The 13379-nt window shown below is 43.2% G+C and overlaps 1 protein-coding gene and 1 long non-coding RNA gene across 4 annotated transcripts in view; one reads left to right on the plus strand and one right to left on the minus strand.

Annotated features, from left to right (window-relative positions):
• LOC123984054 overlaps nt 1-12534 on the plus strand; it is a 32122-nt gene extending 19588 nt beyond the window's left edge. For all 3 annotated transcript variants that reach the window (XM_046070661.1, XM_046070663.1, XM_046070662.1), the window contains exons 22-33: nt 3864-4019; nt 4385-4756; nt 6976-8919; nt 9543-9677; nt 9801-9875; nt 9968-10054; nt 10143-10234; nt 10351-10436; nt 10527-10584; nt 10692-10909; nt 11356-11505; nt 11610-12534. In XM_046070661.1, coding sequence (XP_045926617.1) covers nt 3864-4019; nt 4385-4756; nt 6976-8919; nt 9543-9677; nt 9801-9875; nt 9968-10054; nt 10143-10234; nt 10351-10436; nt 10527-10584; nt 10692-10909; nt 11356-11505; nt 11610-11875 — 3639 coding nt within the window. In that variant the 3' untranslated portion in view covers nt 11876-12534. The remainder of the gene's footprint in view (nt 1-3863; nt 4020-4384; nt 4757-6975; nt 8920-9542; nt 9678-9800; nt 9876-9967; nt 10055-10142; nt 10235-10350; nt 10437-10526; nt 10585-10691; nt 10910-11355; nt 11506-11609) is intronic.
• Nucleotides 3968-9732, minus strand: LOC123984058. The gene is made up of 2 exons (XR_006828360.1): nt 9500-9732; nt 3968-4745 (listed from the first exon to the last, which is right to left on the minus strand). It is a non-coding gene; the product is annotated as an uncharacterized LOC123984058 (long non-coding RNA).
• Nucleotides 12535-13379: the final 845 nt, after the last annotated feature.

Genomic DNA, 13379 nt, shown 5'->3' on the forward strand with positions numbered 1-13379 from the left:
GTCCGGCGTGCTGGCATTCAGCAGCTGGCTGACTGTAGCTACTGCTGCCACCCTGACAGTCTGCAATGCAAACGTTAACACGGCACACACCGAGTATATTTACATCAAAATATGTATTAAAAGTGATATATACAGTACATTTAAGTTTTTTATCCTTCAAATTATCACTATTGTATAGTCGTCGTAGCTTGGTCTTGGCCGTCTACTGCACACTTTAAACTTAGTATTAAAAGAGCAGTTTGTTCTTCTTCAGATTCGTTGACAGTCTGTACCTCTGTGGCGTTTGGAGACAGCAGCAGTGTGTTGGCAATCTGGGCTGCAGTTGTAACATTTTCTGCCGTTAGCTCTTCGGGGTTGGAGGTCAGAATTTGAGTGCTGCTCGCCAGCATCTCTAAATCAGCTGGACCAGTAAGCTGAGAGAGGAAAGACATTTGCTTTCATTCATGCAAAATGTTATCCTTAACCTGAACTAAAAATGGGATGGGATGTTCCTTTCTACATCAATGCCAAAACTAGCCATTAAACTGGAATTGGTGGAAATTTGGGACCATTCGTCTGTTTGTTTTTAACAAATTAACATGCAGCCTTTCCTTCACTGTTTCCTGTGATGTGATTCTCACATTTTGTTGTATGTCACTGAGCGTCTGGTCACACTGGAGCACCTGTGGTGGACAGAAACTCAGTGTTCCGTTCTTCATGGAACATCTAGTCGAAGCCCGTGGTTTACCAGCTGGGTGGAAATTTAAAAAGGGTTGGAAAGAAAAACACCAGAATATTTTGGATGGTTGGACACTTACAGGTTGATAGATAGCAATAGATGAATATGTAGAGTGATGGTTGGTCGAAACTCACCACCACTCGTTCCTTTGGGACATTTTTGCTCAGAATATGCAAACCAGCCGATGGGTGTGCGCGGGAACAGGTATCCATTGAGCTTATCTGCTTCACAGAAATTTCCTAAGAGGACAAGTTTAACAAAAAATCAGCTGCGTTTTGACTTGCTGGTCAGTTGGTCTTGGAAAGGAGGTTGACATTAACACTAAATAATGATCTGCTACTAAGTGTTGATGTTCTATTGAGTGGGTAAACAAGACGCTTGAAGGTGTGTTCAGACAGAACACGAGGCAAATTGTAGATGAGGTGTGATTTCATTCAAAGGCAGAAAAAGATGTGACTGGATGCAAGTTTGTTTGATTTGAAAATGTCTCAAATGAAAATTGAGTGTCGTCTGCATACAGTGTTAATTCATAGACTCCATATGCTGGTGTGACCTTAAGAACTTGCTCAGTATTTGACTAAGAAATTGTATTTTTTAGTAATGGTATGAGTTTAAATTTATAAATCAAAAGACTATGTGGTGAAACAAAACTAAAATTGTGACAGGATAGCAGTACCCAAAATGAGTGTTAGCCTGCTGTTGATTTGACAAGAAAGTAGAGCCCAGTGTCCAAAATGGAGAAAGTCAATCCGCTGGAGACCACGAAATATTCAATAAATACGATTTTGGGGCGAATGGTAGCTAGAGGATTTCCGCTTGAGAACAGATCAGAAGCAACTTTAATATTTTTAGAAATAATTAGAAAAAACTGTGGACTGTACTTCTGTTGCTAAACCTGACTCACCTACTGAGCATGTTGCTCCGGTCCATTCATCAGGACAGATACAGACACCATTCAGTGATATCCCACCGTTTTTACAAACCAGAGGAGTGGTAGTGGGGGGGATGGTAGTAGTAGTAGTAGTAGGATGAGTAGTGGTAGTAGTAGTAGTAGTAGTAGTAGTAGGATGAGTAGTGGAAGTAGTAGTAGTAGTAGGATGAGTAGTGGTAGTAGTAGTAGTAGTAGGATGAGTAGTAGTAGTAGTAGTAGTAGTAGTAGGATGAGTAGTGGTGGTAGGATGAGGAGTTGTAAGAATAGGAATAGTAGGAGGAGGATCAGTAGCGGTACTAGTAGTATTAGGAGGATGAGTTGTAAGAATAGTCGTGGGAGGAGGAGGAGGAGGAGGAGTAAAAGTATTAGGAGGATCAGTAGCGGTAGTAGTTGTATTAGTAGTATTAGGAGGATCAGTAGCGGTAGTAGTTGTATTAGTAGTATTAGGAGGATCAGTAGCGGTAGTAGTTGTATTTGTAGTATTGGGAGGATCAGTAGCGGTAGTAGTTGTATTAGTAGTATTAGGAGGATCAGTAGCGGTAGTAGTTGTATTAGTAGAATTAGGAGGAGGAGTAGTGGTAGTAGTATTAGGAGGATCAGTAGCGGCAGTAGTAGTATTTGGAGGATGAGTAGCGATAGTAGTAGTATTAGGAGGAGGAGTTGTAAGAATAGTAGTGGGACGAAGAGGAGGAGGAGTAATAGTATTAGGAAGATGAGTAGTAGTAGTAGTATTAGGAGGATCAGTAGCGGCAGTAGTAGTATTAGTAGTATTAGGAGGATCAGTAGCGGCAGTAGTAGTATTTGTAGTATTAGGAGAATCAGTAGCGGTAGTAGTAGTAGTATTAGGAAGATGAGTAGCGATAGTGGTATTAGGAGGATCAGTAGCGGTAGTAGTAGTAGTATTAGGAAGATGAGTAGTTGTAGTGGTATTAGGAGGAGGAGTTGTAAGAATAGTAGTGGGAGGAGGAGGAGGAGGAATAATGGAAGGAGGAGGAGTAAGAAGAGGAGGAGGAGTAGAAGTCAACGTTGGTTGACTAAGTGGATCTGCACTGGTAGTTGAATAAGTGGCTAAAGTACTTGCAGTATTGGGATAAGAGGTGGTACTGGTCAGATCACTGCTAGTTGTAGTTGTTGTAGTAGCATTGAGGAAGTCGGAAGTGGTTAAAGTTGTTGCAGTACTGGGATAAGATAATGTATTGGAGAAGGTACTGGTCAGATCACTGCTAGTTGTAGTTGTAGTATTTTGGTGGTAAGTTATAGTGGTTTGTCCAGTAGCATTGGTTTGGTCAGTAGGAACAGTAAAAGAAGCATCAGCAGCAGTAGTAGTAGGAGAAGAAGTAGTAGTAGTAAAGGGAACAGTAGCAGAATCAACAGTGGCAGTAGCGGTAGAAGCTAGTATTGGGAATACAGTGTTGGAGGTTTGGTCGGTGGTATTTGATGCTGATGATGTTGTAGTGGTGGACTGTGCTCCAGTTCTAGAGGCGGCCAAAGGAACAGCTGTGAGGAGACAAAACATTTTTACAATAATTAGACTGGATAGGACAAAGTTGTTACTGTGCAGTCAAACTGTGATCCAACTCTAAAACCCAAGTAAGGGTCAAGCTAGCTGCTCTGTGAGGCTCTACTTACACACAGCAATGTTTTGAACTAAATGCTAATGTGGTGGGGAAAGGTTTCCCAAGTGCAGGTTAATGTGTGGTGGTGTTGAATGCAGCCTTGACTTTGCTCCTCCTCTGACCAACCTCCTTATTAGACTTAGGTTATGTAAGACACCTGTGTTCCCTTGCTCTCTCTCTGCGTCCTGATCTGTCCCTGCTGTGGTTGTGGTTGGTCTTGTGGCCTAGGTATGTGAAAGGAATAATTTCATGCACATCCATTTCCCCTTAACAGTTGATTCTGTTGCTCACCTGCTCCTTGACCCTGTTAGGAACCTCCTTTTCTCCTGCCCTGTGACTGTTGCTTCTTCATGACCCATCTCAGAGGTGGTGAGTAGATGCATGGTTTTAAATGTATTTTAATGTAGTAAGGTTGAGCCTGGCTAATCGTTTCCCTCACTTTTCCAGGTTCCTCGTTGTTTTACACCACTGCTGTTTTGTCCCTTTTAGGCTCAATCCCAATGCCTTCCCCCCCCCCCCCCCCCCCCCCCCCCCCCCCCCCCCCCCCCCCCCACACCCACCCACCCTACTTTTATAAACCCTGAGTAATGTCTTGCAGATAAGAGAGCGCATGGAGGAACTCAGGAGTATGCTTGGGTGGATTTTGGTGCACTGGAGGGCTCAGAAACAACAGTGGCTTCACAAGAAGAGCAGACAGGAGGCTTCACAAGATAACATTTATTCTGAGGCCACAATGTGCTCTCCATTAAGAGAGGTAAATGAGTATTGTGTGGTACAGACTTGGGAGGAAAAAAACAAACTTGAAAAACAACCTAAAATGTTTTTTGAACAATGTCATATTTGACACACATATATGTCATTTCTTTGATTTGAAAAAAACAATAACTTAATATAAGTTATATAATATACCCTGAATAAAAAAATAAATCATTGTCATCATAATAAATCACAAAACCTCACTGACTGGGGGAAAAAAGTACCACAATATGTTTCCTGCCATTGGAAATACTTTTAATATGTTTACGTGCACATTTAGTACTTATTTACCTCCCATTGTGGCAAATATTTATATTATATGTGAATATTTGTTAATTTTTCTTTCCATGGCTTCCTACACAGAGTTCAGCTCCTGAGCTAGAAGCCTACCAATCCCATCAGTCCATACTCGTCACCTCCGACGAAGACAAGATAGCCGGAGACAGCCGGCCCTCGTCCCTGCCGCCCAGACAAGCTGAGCAGCAGGAGGAGAAGCAGTTAGAGGATGGGTACGAGGTCATGAACAGCATTGGACCACGGGGCCGCGAGGTCTCCTCCTCAGAGTCTCCCAAACCCTCTATTGTGGTCCTCAAAGAGCCCGGCAGCCCTGCTTTAGGGGGCACGGTCAACCTCATCCTTAGCTTTGGTAATACAGGGGAGAGCCAGGTTCAGGTGCTTGACCCACCTGCTAGGACGGATGAGGTAGTGGAGGAGATCTTGGAGCCTGTCCACAGGGTGAGAAACATCACTCATCACTTACACACGCTCACACTAGAAGTCACAAAACTCCATTAGAGTTGCCGCTGCCACTATTACTGGCTACATACATTTCTTCCTCAAAGCACTGAAACAAATGATATATGCTGCTATTCCTGAAGGTCACTGCAGTAACTCTGTGACACTGCATGGGATCTCCTTCCTGGGCTGCTGCTGTTCATTCCTCCCTGTCCTTTGGCCTTCATATCTTCCTTTTTCCCCGTTTTCTCCCTCAGCCCGCTGTGCCTCAATCTTCTGCCTGTAAAAACTTTTGGAGGCGCTGCCAGGGGCTTTTGGAAAATACTTTGGGTAGTTTAAAGCGAAAGAGAACGATTTATCGGCAGAGTGCAAACGAGGTAAATTGTGCAGTGTGAATTGGCATTGCATGCTGCGTCTCGAAGTGTGCTGGGACTGCATGCTGTGTGTAGTTGTTTTCTGAGGGGCAGCATGCTCTACTAACCCCTGTGACAAGGTACAGTCCGTCTGCAGCTTCCCTGCACTGTTGCCATGTCTGGAAGCCAGGCATGACAGTAAAAGGAAACAAGGCATGCCAAAGCGCTCACCCCATTTCCAAAGTCACTGTGGCTGGAAGATTTACAGGTAATGATTGCAAAGTGAGAAAAGACAACAAACCGTTTTACTGTCAAAACTCACAATCTCCCACTGAAACGGCAGTCATAGATGCAAAGTGAAAAGCAAATAAATTCTGTTTTTAATGAGGTACGTTCTGTCATGATATTTAATGGGATGGGAAAAGAGGGGTGCTACTTTTACAATCCATTTGTAAAAAAGATAAAGGTAATGAATGAAATTCAATCAAACATCCGATCTCCAGTTAGTGAACAAAAATCTCTTGTTTTCAGAGAGAAATATGTTGACATTATGTGACTGTTTCAGTTTGTTACAAGTTACTATAATGTATACAATGAATGTATACCAATTATTTAGTATTTTGTCAACCAGAAAAGTTATTTAAATTCTAGTAAAACTGTATGTAAAATGTTTTTGAATTGATTAATTTTCTGCAAATGTTTTTGCAAGCTGGATTCTCAGATTTTATTTATTGCATTTGATCTAAAAATAGTCTATGAATTATTTTTGCAGCATTTATATTTAAAGCAGTCATGGAACCCGTCATACATTTCAGCCTTAAAAACAAGAGGGATTATCCAAGTACGCTTGAGGCAACAAATGTGTATATTATATTTTGGATTTACTAGGTGATTGTGAATCCATCTTTGCAATGACCTGTCAGCAGTCATTATGCCCTTTTAGGTTGTCTTGTGTAAGCCCAGTTAAATGGTTACATTCCCAACAGAAGACAATTTAGCAGTATGTTTACAATCCAACTTTCCTCCAACATTAAAACTTTTTTTTGGACCTCAACTTGTTCAATGAGCCAGGATTTAAAGCCTGAAAGCACCGATGACAGAGACAGAATGGGGGTGATGAGTAAGAAAAGCACACAGAGACTTCTCCCTGCTGTGAATGTTGACAGAAGCTCTCTCTTCTCCTTCTGTCATTTCACTACAAGCCTCTTCACGGCTGTGCCACAGTTGTGTAAAATTAGTGACCTCATCCTCTCTTCCTATGAAACCTGTGCTCCAGAATGGCTCCCAGCAGGAGTCCGTCCCCAATGCCAATACAAGCGCAGTCATTAGACAGAGAACTGGTGCTGAACTTTAAAGAAAGGCCCCCAGACTGCACACCATGATTTATAGTCTGGGGCTTCCACAGAAACAAGAGATTAGTCACAGAGTTGAAAGGTCAAGCCATTACAGCTGCATATGACAGCATGTGCAGCCACATATGATTTTGATTAAGTCCTGCAAGTGTGCAATTGTAGTCATGTCCATGTTCTTTTGTCCTTTCATCTAATGTCTTTGTCTTTGTTTATACTTTTGAATTGCTGTGTGAGGCTTGTAAATTACTGAATCACCATTGTTTTCTTGGATGTGTGGGATGTAGAGGAGAAGAGGCTGATGTTTGTCTATGAAAAGTAGCTGATTGTCTTAGTCGGTTTTGATCTCATGTCATCATTCCTACACATGAGACAGCTCTTGTTCTCACAGAGGTTCCTCGGGGCTCTAGCCCCGCAGCACGCATGAGTCTTTCTGCGGTTAACCATTTGCAATGAAGCCTTTACAGTCTCAATGATATAAGAGCTCACACAAACCTAATATCCTTTTCTTTTACAGGTAAGTACCTACTTGCATGTCAAGGATAACAACTTGGCTGTGGCCCCTGTCTATGAGAGTATCACCCTGCCCCGCCAAAAGAGCCGCTCTGCAGCCTCAGCCTCCCCTACTTTCTTGCCATCCTCCTCCTCCTCGCCATCTTCCTCAGTGCCTGCATCTCAGATGGCTAACGTAACCTTCCACCCTTTGACGGGGAGCGGCGGCAGCTCCATCTTCAGCAGCCTTAAGAGAATGGGCAAGAAGAGAAAGAGGAAGCGAGACGTTCGCAGACACACGATCCAGAAAATCTTGGGAGTGGAAGAGCAAACGGAAGGGATGCCCCACTATGCCTGCGAAACAATCACATATGATACACATACATGGCCACTGAAAGAAGGCAGAAGGAAGAAGAGTTCACCAAAGAGTGGGGATGTAGAAGCTATGGCCTATATAAAGAATCCCCTGCTGAAGGACATTGATACAGAATGTTCAGGGGAATACAGCATTATTCCATATGCTGTGTCAGAGGGGCCAACCACAAATCATGTGAGAAGCCACTGCAGATTCCTCTCCTTGGGCTCCGTGCTGAGCTTCGACCTACCTAAGGACATGACCCTCATCCCCAGCATTCAGGACATCATTACCATCGCCCCTCCTGAGTCCAAAAAAGGTGCAGGGACTGATCCAGACCCCCACTCCCAGAGACACACAGCCCTAAGCTCTTTCAAACAGACTCGACCTACTCCTGCCGTCACACACAGCTCGGCAGATATCAGCTTTTCTGAAACACAGACTTCAACGGTTGTAGTGAAAGATCTACCTGACATGGGGAAGAGTTTCCATCCACCACGTCCTCTTTCCCTGCAAGAGGATGAAGACCAGACTGTACCATGTAACGGCCTGTCTAAAACACAGTTTAGTCTGCACAAGGGTGCAGAGCAGGAGTGGGACAAAATGTCATTAGAGGTTAAAACCAGTACAGCTGAAAGGGATGGGACCAGCCAGCCTTCCCAGCTCCCTATTTATGTGAACCAAGCCCAAAGTACAGCTGAACATAAACGTGGGTGCCCTAGTGTGCATACGCTCATCCGAGACCTAAATGGACACCAGTACCATAAAAGTGCCAGACCCCGGAGTGTGAATGAAGAGAGTCCTGGACTTCAGTGTCCGAGCCAAGCTTCTCATATGGTAGTGAATCTGAAGTCAACAGTGAGTGTGAGTGTTCGTCAGGACTCAGTAGACTCTGGAATCTCCATCTCCAGCAATATCAAGCTTTGCACTGATCCTCCATGTCCAGATACCCCGCAGCCAAAGGGGGTGGTGGGGAGGCTTGTGTCCCTTGAGGTGGGAGGCATAGACTGCACTAAAACAAGGGACAACACTGTAACATCATTGGGTCCATCAACAGACTCAGCAGATCTAGAAACAGAGCCTGTCCACCTGGACCACCGGCAGTTTCAGGAGGAAGAAGAAGAACTGGAGGACATCTGGAACCAGAATACTAACTACAGACATAGCATCTGCTCAGACATCATGTACCAGCCCAACCAGGACGAACCTGAACCCTCAGACCCATCCGGAGAGCTCCTTTCCCGCTCACCTTCACCTAAGAACCCGGCTGTGCTCTACAGGAACCTGGCCACAGCCTCTGCACCCAACCTCCTCGTGGCTGAGTTTAGGCTGCCCCCCTACGTTCAGAGCTTGCTGGGTTACGACAAGGAGCAGAGTCCCAAATGTCACCTCCCTCCACTGGCCGTAGGAGATAGGAGGTCCTGGGCGGCCTTTCCTAACAGGGAACCAGCCAGCAAGACCTCAGTGACAGTGAACGAGACGGCGTCTGATCCAGTGAAGCTGCCAGATGTAGGGGACAACCAGAGATATATTTATCAATACAGAGAGGATGAGGAGGAGGAAGTGGAGGCAAAGGTGGGGGAGGAGGTGGATGAGCACACAGGTGGTTCAAAGGTGAGGTCAGCGTTTGATATACTGTGATGTCGAAATCTGTGACACTGGATCAGTTCACCCAAATTACCGAAAAAATAACAAAACAAATCCCACCTATTTCTACTGGTATGTAGGAATGGGGATAGTTTGGGTTTTGGGATTTGCCCAGTACAAAGGAAGTGTTTAGAATTTCACAGCATTTAATTTGACATTTTTGCTGAGCTATGTGTATTACCCAGATTGACTGAGACGATGTCTAAAATGTAATTTTTCATTGCTGTAAGCACTACAAACAATTCTATTCTCTGATGTCCACCATCTCATTGTAGCAGGGTGGTGGCAGAAATCCTTACAAACAGCTAAAACCTGGGCAAACAAAACCAAAAACACTAGCATGTCAGAGATACGCGAGAAAAAAGTTAGCGACAAGGTTTTTATGTAATTTGGGTGAACCGAAACTTTACCCCATAACATTTAAATGTTTATATATTATCAACAAGCGTGTCAATTATTATGTCTAAATCTAAATCTGTAGTTTCTGTCACCCTTGCGGTGTCGATATTTAATAAAAAAGCAATGCATCTGCATGAGCAACTATTACCTTGTGATCAGTGATGACTGTGGAATCTCCTCTTTCTGAACAGGACCAGTCAATGAGTTTACTGTCAGTTCATATGGGTTTGGATGGCGTCTGTCAGCAAAGAAAAGCCTCTCAAGGCCTGGACAACATGGAGAAGCAGGAAGAATCAATGGCCACAGGAGGGCAGTGTAGCACACTGGTAGGAGTGACCGCAATGTGTAAATCTCTTTGCCTATTAGAAATATGGCTCTTGTGATTAACCACAAAGAGGAGTTTTTCTTCTAAATGTCTAAATGTTGTTGTTAATTTAAACCCTCTGTAGAGTGCAAAGCCTGAGCTGCAGTCCATGGAGGGAGCGCTTGAGAGGAAGCACAAGCTGCAGCTGGGAGGAAAGAAAGTAAGAAAAGCTCCATGCAGTGTTTAAGCCAGCACGGTCAGCAAATGTAAATCCCGCAGTCAGCAGCCCACATTCTTATCTTATTTTCACAGGCGGCCTCCAGAGGCTGGAACTGCTACCATGCCGTCCTATATAGACACACCTTGTGCTTCTACCAGGACAGAAAGGAGACACTGAGGGTAAGCAGAAAACAAGGAGAACAGAAATGGTAAATAATTGAATTGCAGAGTATGAAGTCAGTGATGATCAATCTGTGCTGTGCTGCAGAGCTCTGCATGTGGCCTGCCGCTGAACCTCACGGGAGCAGAGTGTTCACCTGCACTAGAGTACACCAAAAAACCCAACTGCTTTCGACTACGGTAAGATTTTTATGACCACCAAATTACAATGATGATGTTTTATAGATGATACAGATTTAAAGGCGATGGTAGATATACAGACAGCTGTGTGTTTGACCATTCTGTCACCTCCTCAGGCTCCGTGATGGGTCTGAATATCTGCTTAATGCCTCCTCACGCTTTTTGATGAAAAAATGGATGATGAAAATACAAGCAAACACTGGTAGACATTTTCATTTCAAAGCTAATTATGCTAATTCTGAACTCATGTGAAAATGATGTGATTCATTGATGTGTTGTTTTTTCTTAAAAGGTCAGAGTGAGTCTGTGTCTTCATCATCAACTGTCCCAGTTGATCTCCCAATTTCCTTGTAAGACATGTCGTTTTAACCACCTCCAACTCTTGATTTCCTAAGTCACAATAATCCTGATCCTTACAATAAATGTTTAGTAATAAAAACACCCTCTCACCTTCCAGAAAGCCCTCCCTCTGCTCTGGTTGTCATGGTCTTGCCAAATGCCACTGCTCCTCCCGACATGATGTCACCTCCACGTTCCCCAGGCACAAGCCACCGGGCGCCGCCCAAACCAAAGAGATTGTCGTCCTCACCAGAGAGTTCAGTCACATGACACAGAGTCATTTAAGGAGTGTGGACGAGCAGTCGACCATCTCATCCTCAGACGGAGGCGGCTGTGGTAAGGCCTTCTGCTTGTGTGGAGAAAAGCTATATTTACCTGGGGAGAAACTCAATGTGCATCTGCTCCACATTCACACTTAGCGGAAGCAATACAAGCCACATTTACCATTGTTGGATCTACCACGCTGGTTTGGCTTGCTTCTTTACCCATGAGGGTAATGCTGAGTTCAAAAAGGAATTCAGGATTCAATTTAGCTTTGTAATGTTTCAGAGTGCTGTGATTAAGAGCTCCACTCATAGAAGAAAAGTGAATGGCTGTTGCAGGTGTAGTATGTACCACTAGGAGGAGCTCAGGTATTATCTTGCTACATATTAAAACCTCAAGCACATCACCACAGGGAGACCGCTCACATCTCTACAGAAAATGTTTGAAAAAAATTGTTGCTAAGCGTTTCTGTTCATCAGTTCTGCTTAATTAAATACAGAATTTTCATCTCTCTCTAGATGATGATTTAGGCAGTTTTAAGCAGACAATGACTCACAGACTGTCTGGAGCATCCAGAGACAACACCTCCTCCCCCCCTCCTCATTCCCCTGTATCCAGCAGTCAGGACTGGCTCAGCAACAAGCGTCGCTCCCACTCCTTCACATCAGGTTAGCGTTAGCGCAGTTATTAACCTCAATGATCTGCAATGTGTCTGTGGTTCATAAACAACTGTTTCTGGCTCCTAATGTTCCCTCGTTCTGTTTTTTCTCAGCAACTTTTCAGAAGATCAAACCAACGTCGCACAACCCTGGAGGCAGAGGCTCGGAAAGAGGCTCCAACTACTGTGTGACTCTTGTAGTTGGAGACAAGTCATCAGACAGTACATCCATGAGCAGAAGCTCAGAGCCCCCGCTGCCGGCCTTGGCTGGATGGCAGCCAGACACCTATCAGGACTCTGCTCTGAGGAGCTACGCCAGCCTGCCACGACCACGCAATAAGTCTGTCTTCAAAAAGTTCTTTGGAAAAAGGGACCTCTGAGTTAAATGATGGTTTTACCAATAACTGATTTTACAAATAGTTTCTCATGTGCAATGCACATATTTGTTGAAAAGCAAAAAAATGCTACTACTGACTATATTTATGATCAGAAGACCTACACGGTTTTATTTTTGATGTGTTGGAAATATAATTCACTTCATGGTCACACAAACAGTCATTATAATAAGTCCTTTTCATGAGTGTTTATCTTGTTGCGTGTATATTGTTCTTCCTTTTCTTGCCAAGTGATAGAACAATATTGTGTGAGTGTGCACTGTGTAGATTTGATTAATTGAAAAACACCTTTTCTCAAGAGTCTTATTTTGTATCTCTTTTGTATTTTTTTTGTTATGGTTGTGTATTAGGTAAACATACCGTCTCAGTGGAGAAACCATTTAGATAACAGATTAGAGAATAATCCCAGTGATATCATCTTTAATGAGTTATGACCAAGTATTTACAATATCCTGCAGTCATGACATTTACTGTACCAGATCATTACAGCTCCCCTCCTTCACATGTAGAGTGTGTGGTGCACCAAAACATTTCTTTCCTTTTTTTAAAATCAGCAGTTTGACACTGTCTGAGCTTGTTTGATATTAAGACTTTTTAAATATGAATTGTAGCAAAGACTATTAATAATAAAACATAAAAACAAAGATTTGCTTTGGCTGTGATTAACGGATGAAGACATTTATTTTTAATACAGTTGTGGTGAAAATGTTTGTTATTCAGGCTTTGTTATCATCTCTGGAGGCTTTGAAGAGGAAAGGGATTAGATGAATAGAGAGAGATTAAAGGCCAGGCCAGGCAACGGACATCTTCACATCATTAGCCTTATTTTCGCTTATTAAACATCTGCTACCATTCAAAGACATGATTCAACCAAATCCATAATCAACATTGCATTTTCAGCAGACATTATAGCTGCATAATGAGGCATATGCATGCATAAAGAGTTTGCAAAATGCCACTGTTTAGCATTACAAAATATTCAGTGATTCCCTACAAGATCTCTGTGGGACAGATTGGGTACAGCAGAGAGGAACAACATGAACAACTAGGAAAGGATAAATTATCTATAGGAAATGTAAATGCACATTCTTACTCTGAAAATTACAGGGGCAAACACTGAACAGGTTGAAATGTCAAGTTTAAGCACTTGAAGGAGTTGAAGGCAAAGCACTGCCAGGGTGTGATGACATCATTAAAAGGCTGCCTCTGATTGTTGCTCACTCAGCAATTTGCCCAGACTTGTTGAGGTCAGAACAGAAAATTCATCTAGACCCAACAAAGAAGGTGAGAAACGTGTAGGTGTGTAGTTTTCCAACCATTTTTACCAGAAATTGCCAAAGTTCTTAACACTTCCTGTTAAGTTTTGGTGTTCGTTTTAGTAACCTGGGTAATGTTCTAGCTAAGTATTCGAGCCGAGTAGCAGTCCTCACAGTTTACATTGGCTTGCTAATTCCAGCCTATGTTAGGGTTGGTTGTGCAAGAAAAAAAT

Source organism: Micropterus dolomieu, linkage group LG15 (genome assembly GCF_021292245.1).
Source record: "Micropterus dolomieu isolate WLL.071019.BEF.003 ecotype Adirondacks linkage group LG15, ASM2129224v1, whole genome shotgun sequence".
Lineage (NCBI taxonomy): Eukaryota > Metazoa > Chordata > Actinopteri > Centrarchiformes > Centrarchidae > Micropterus > Micropterus dolomieu.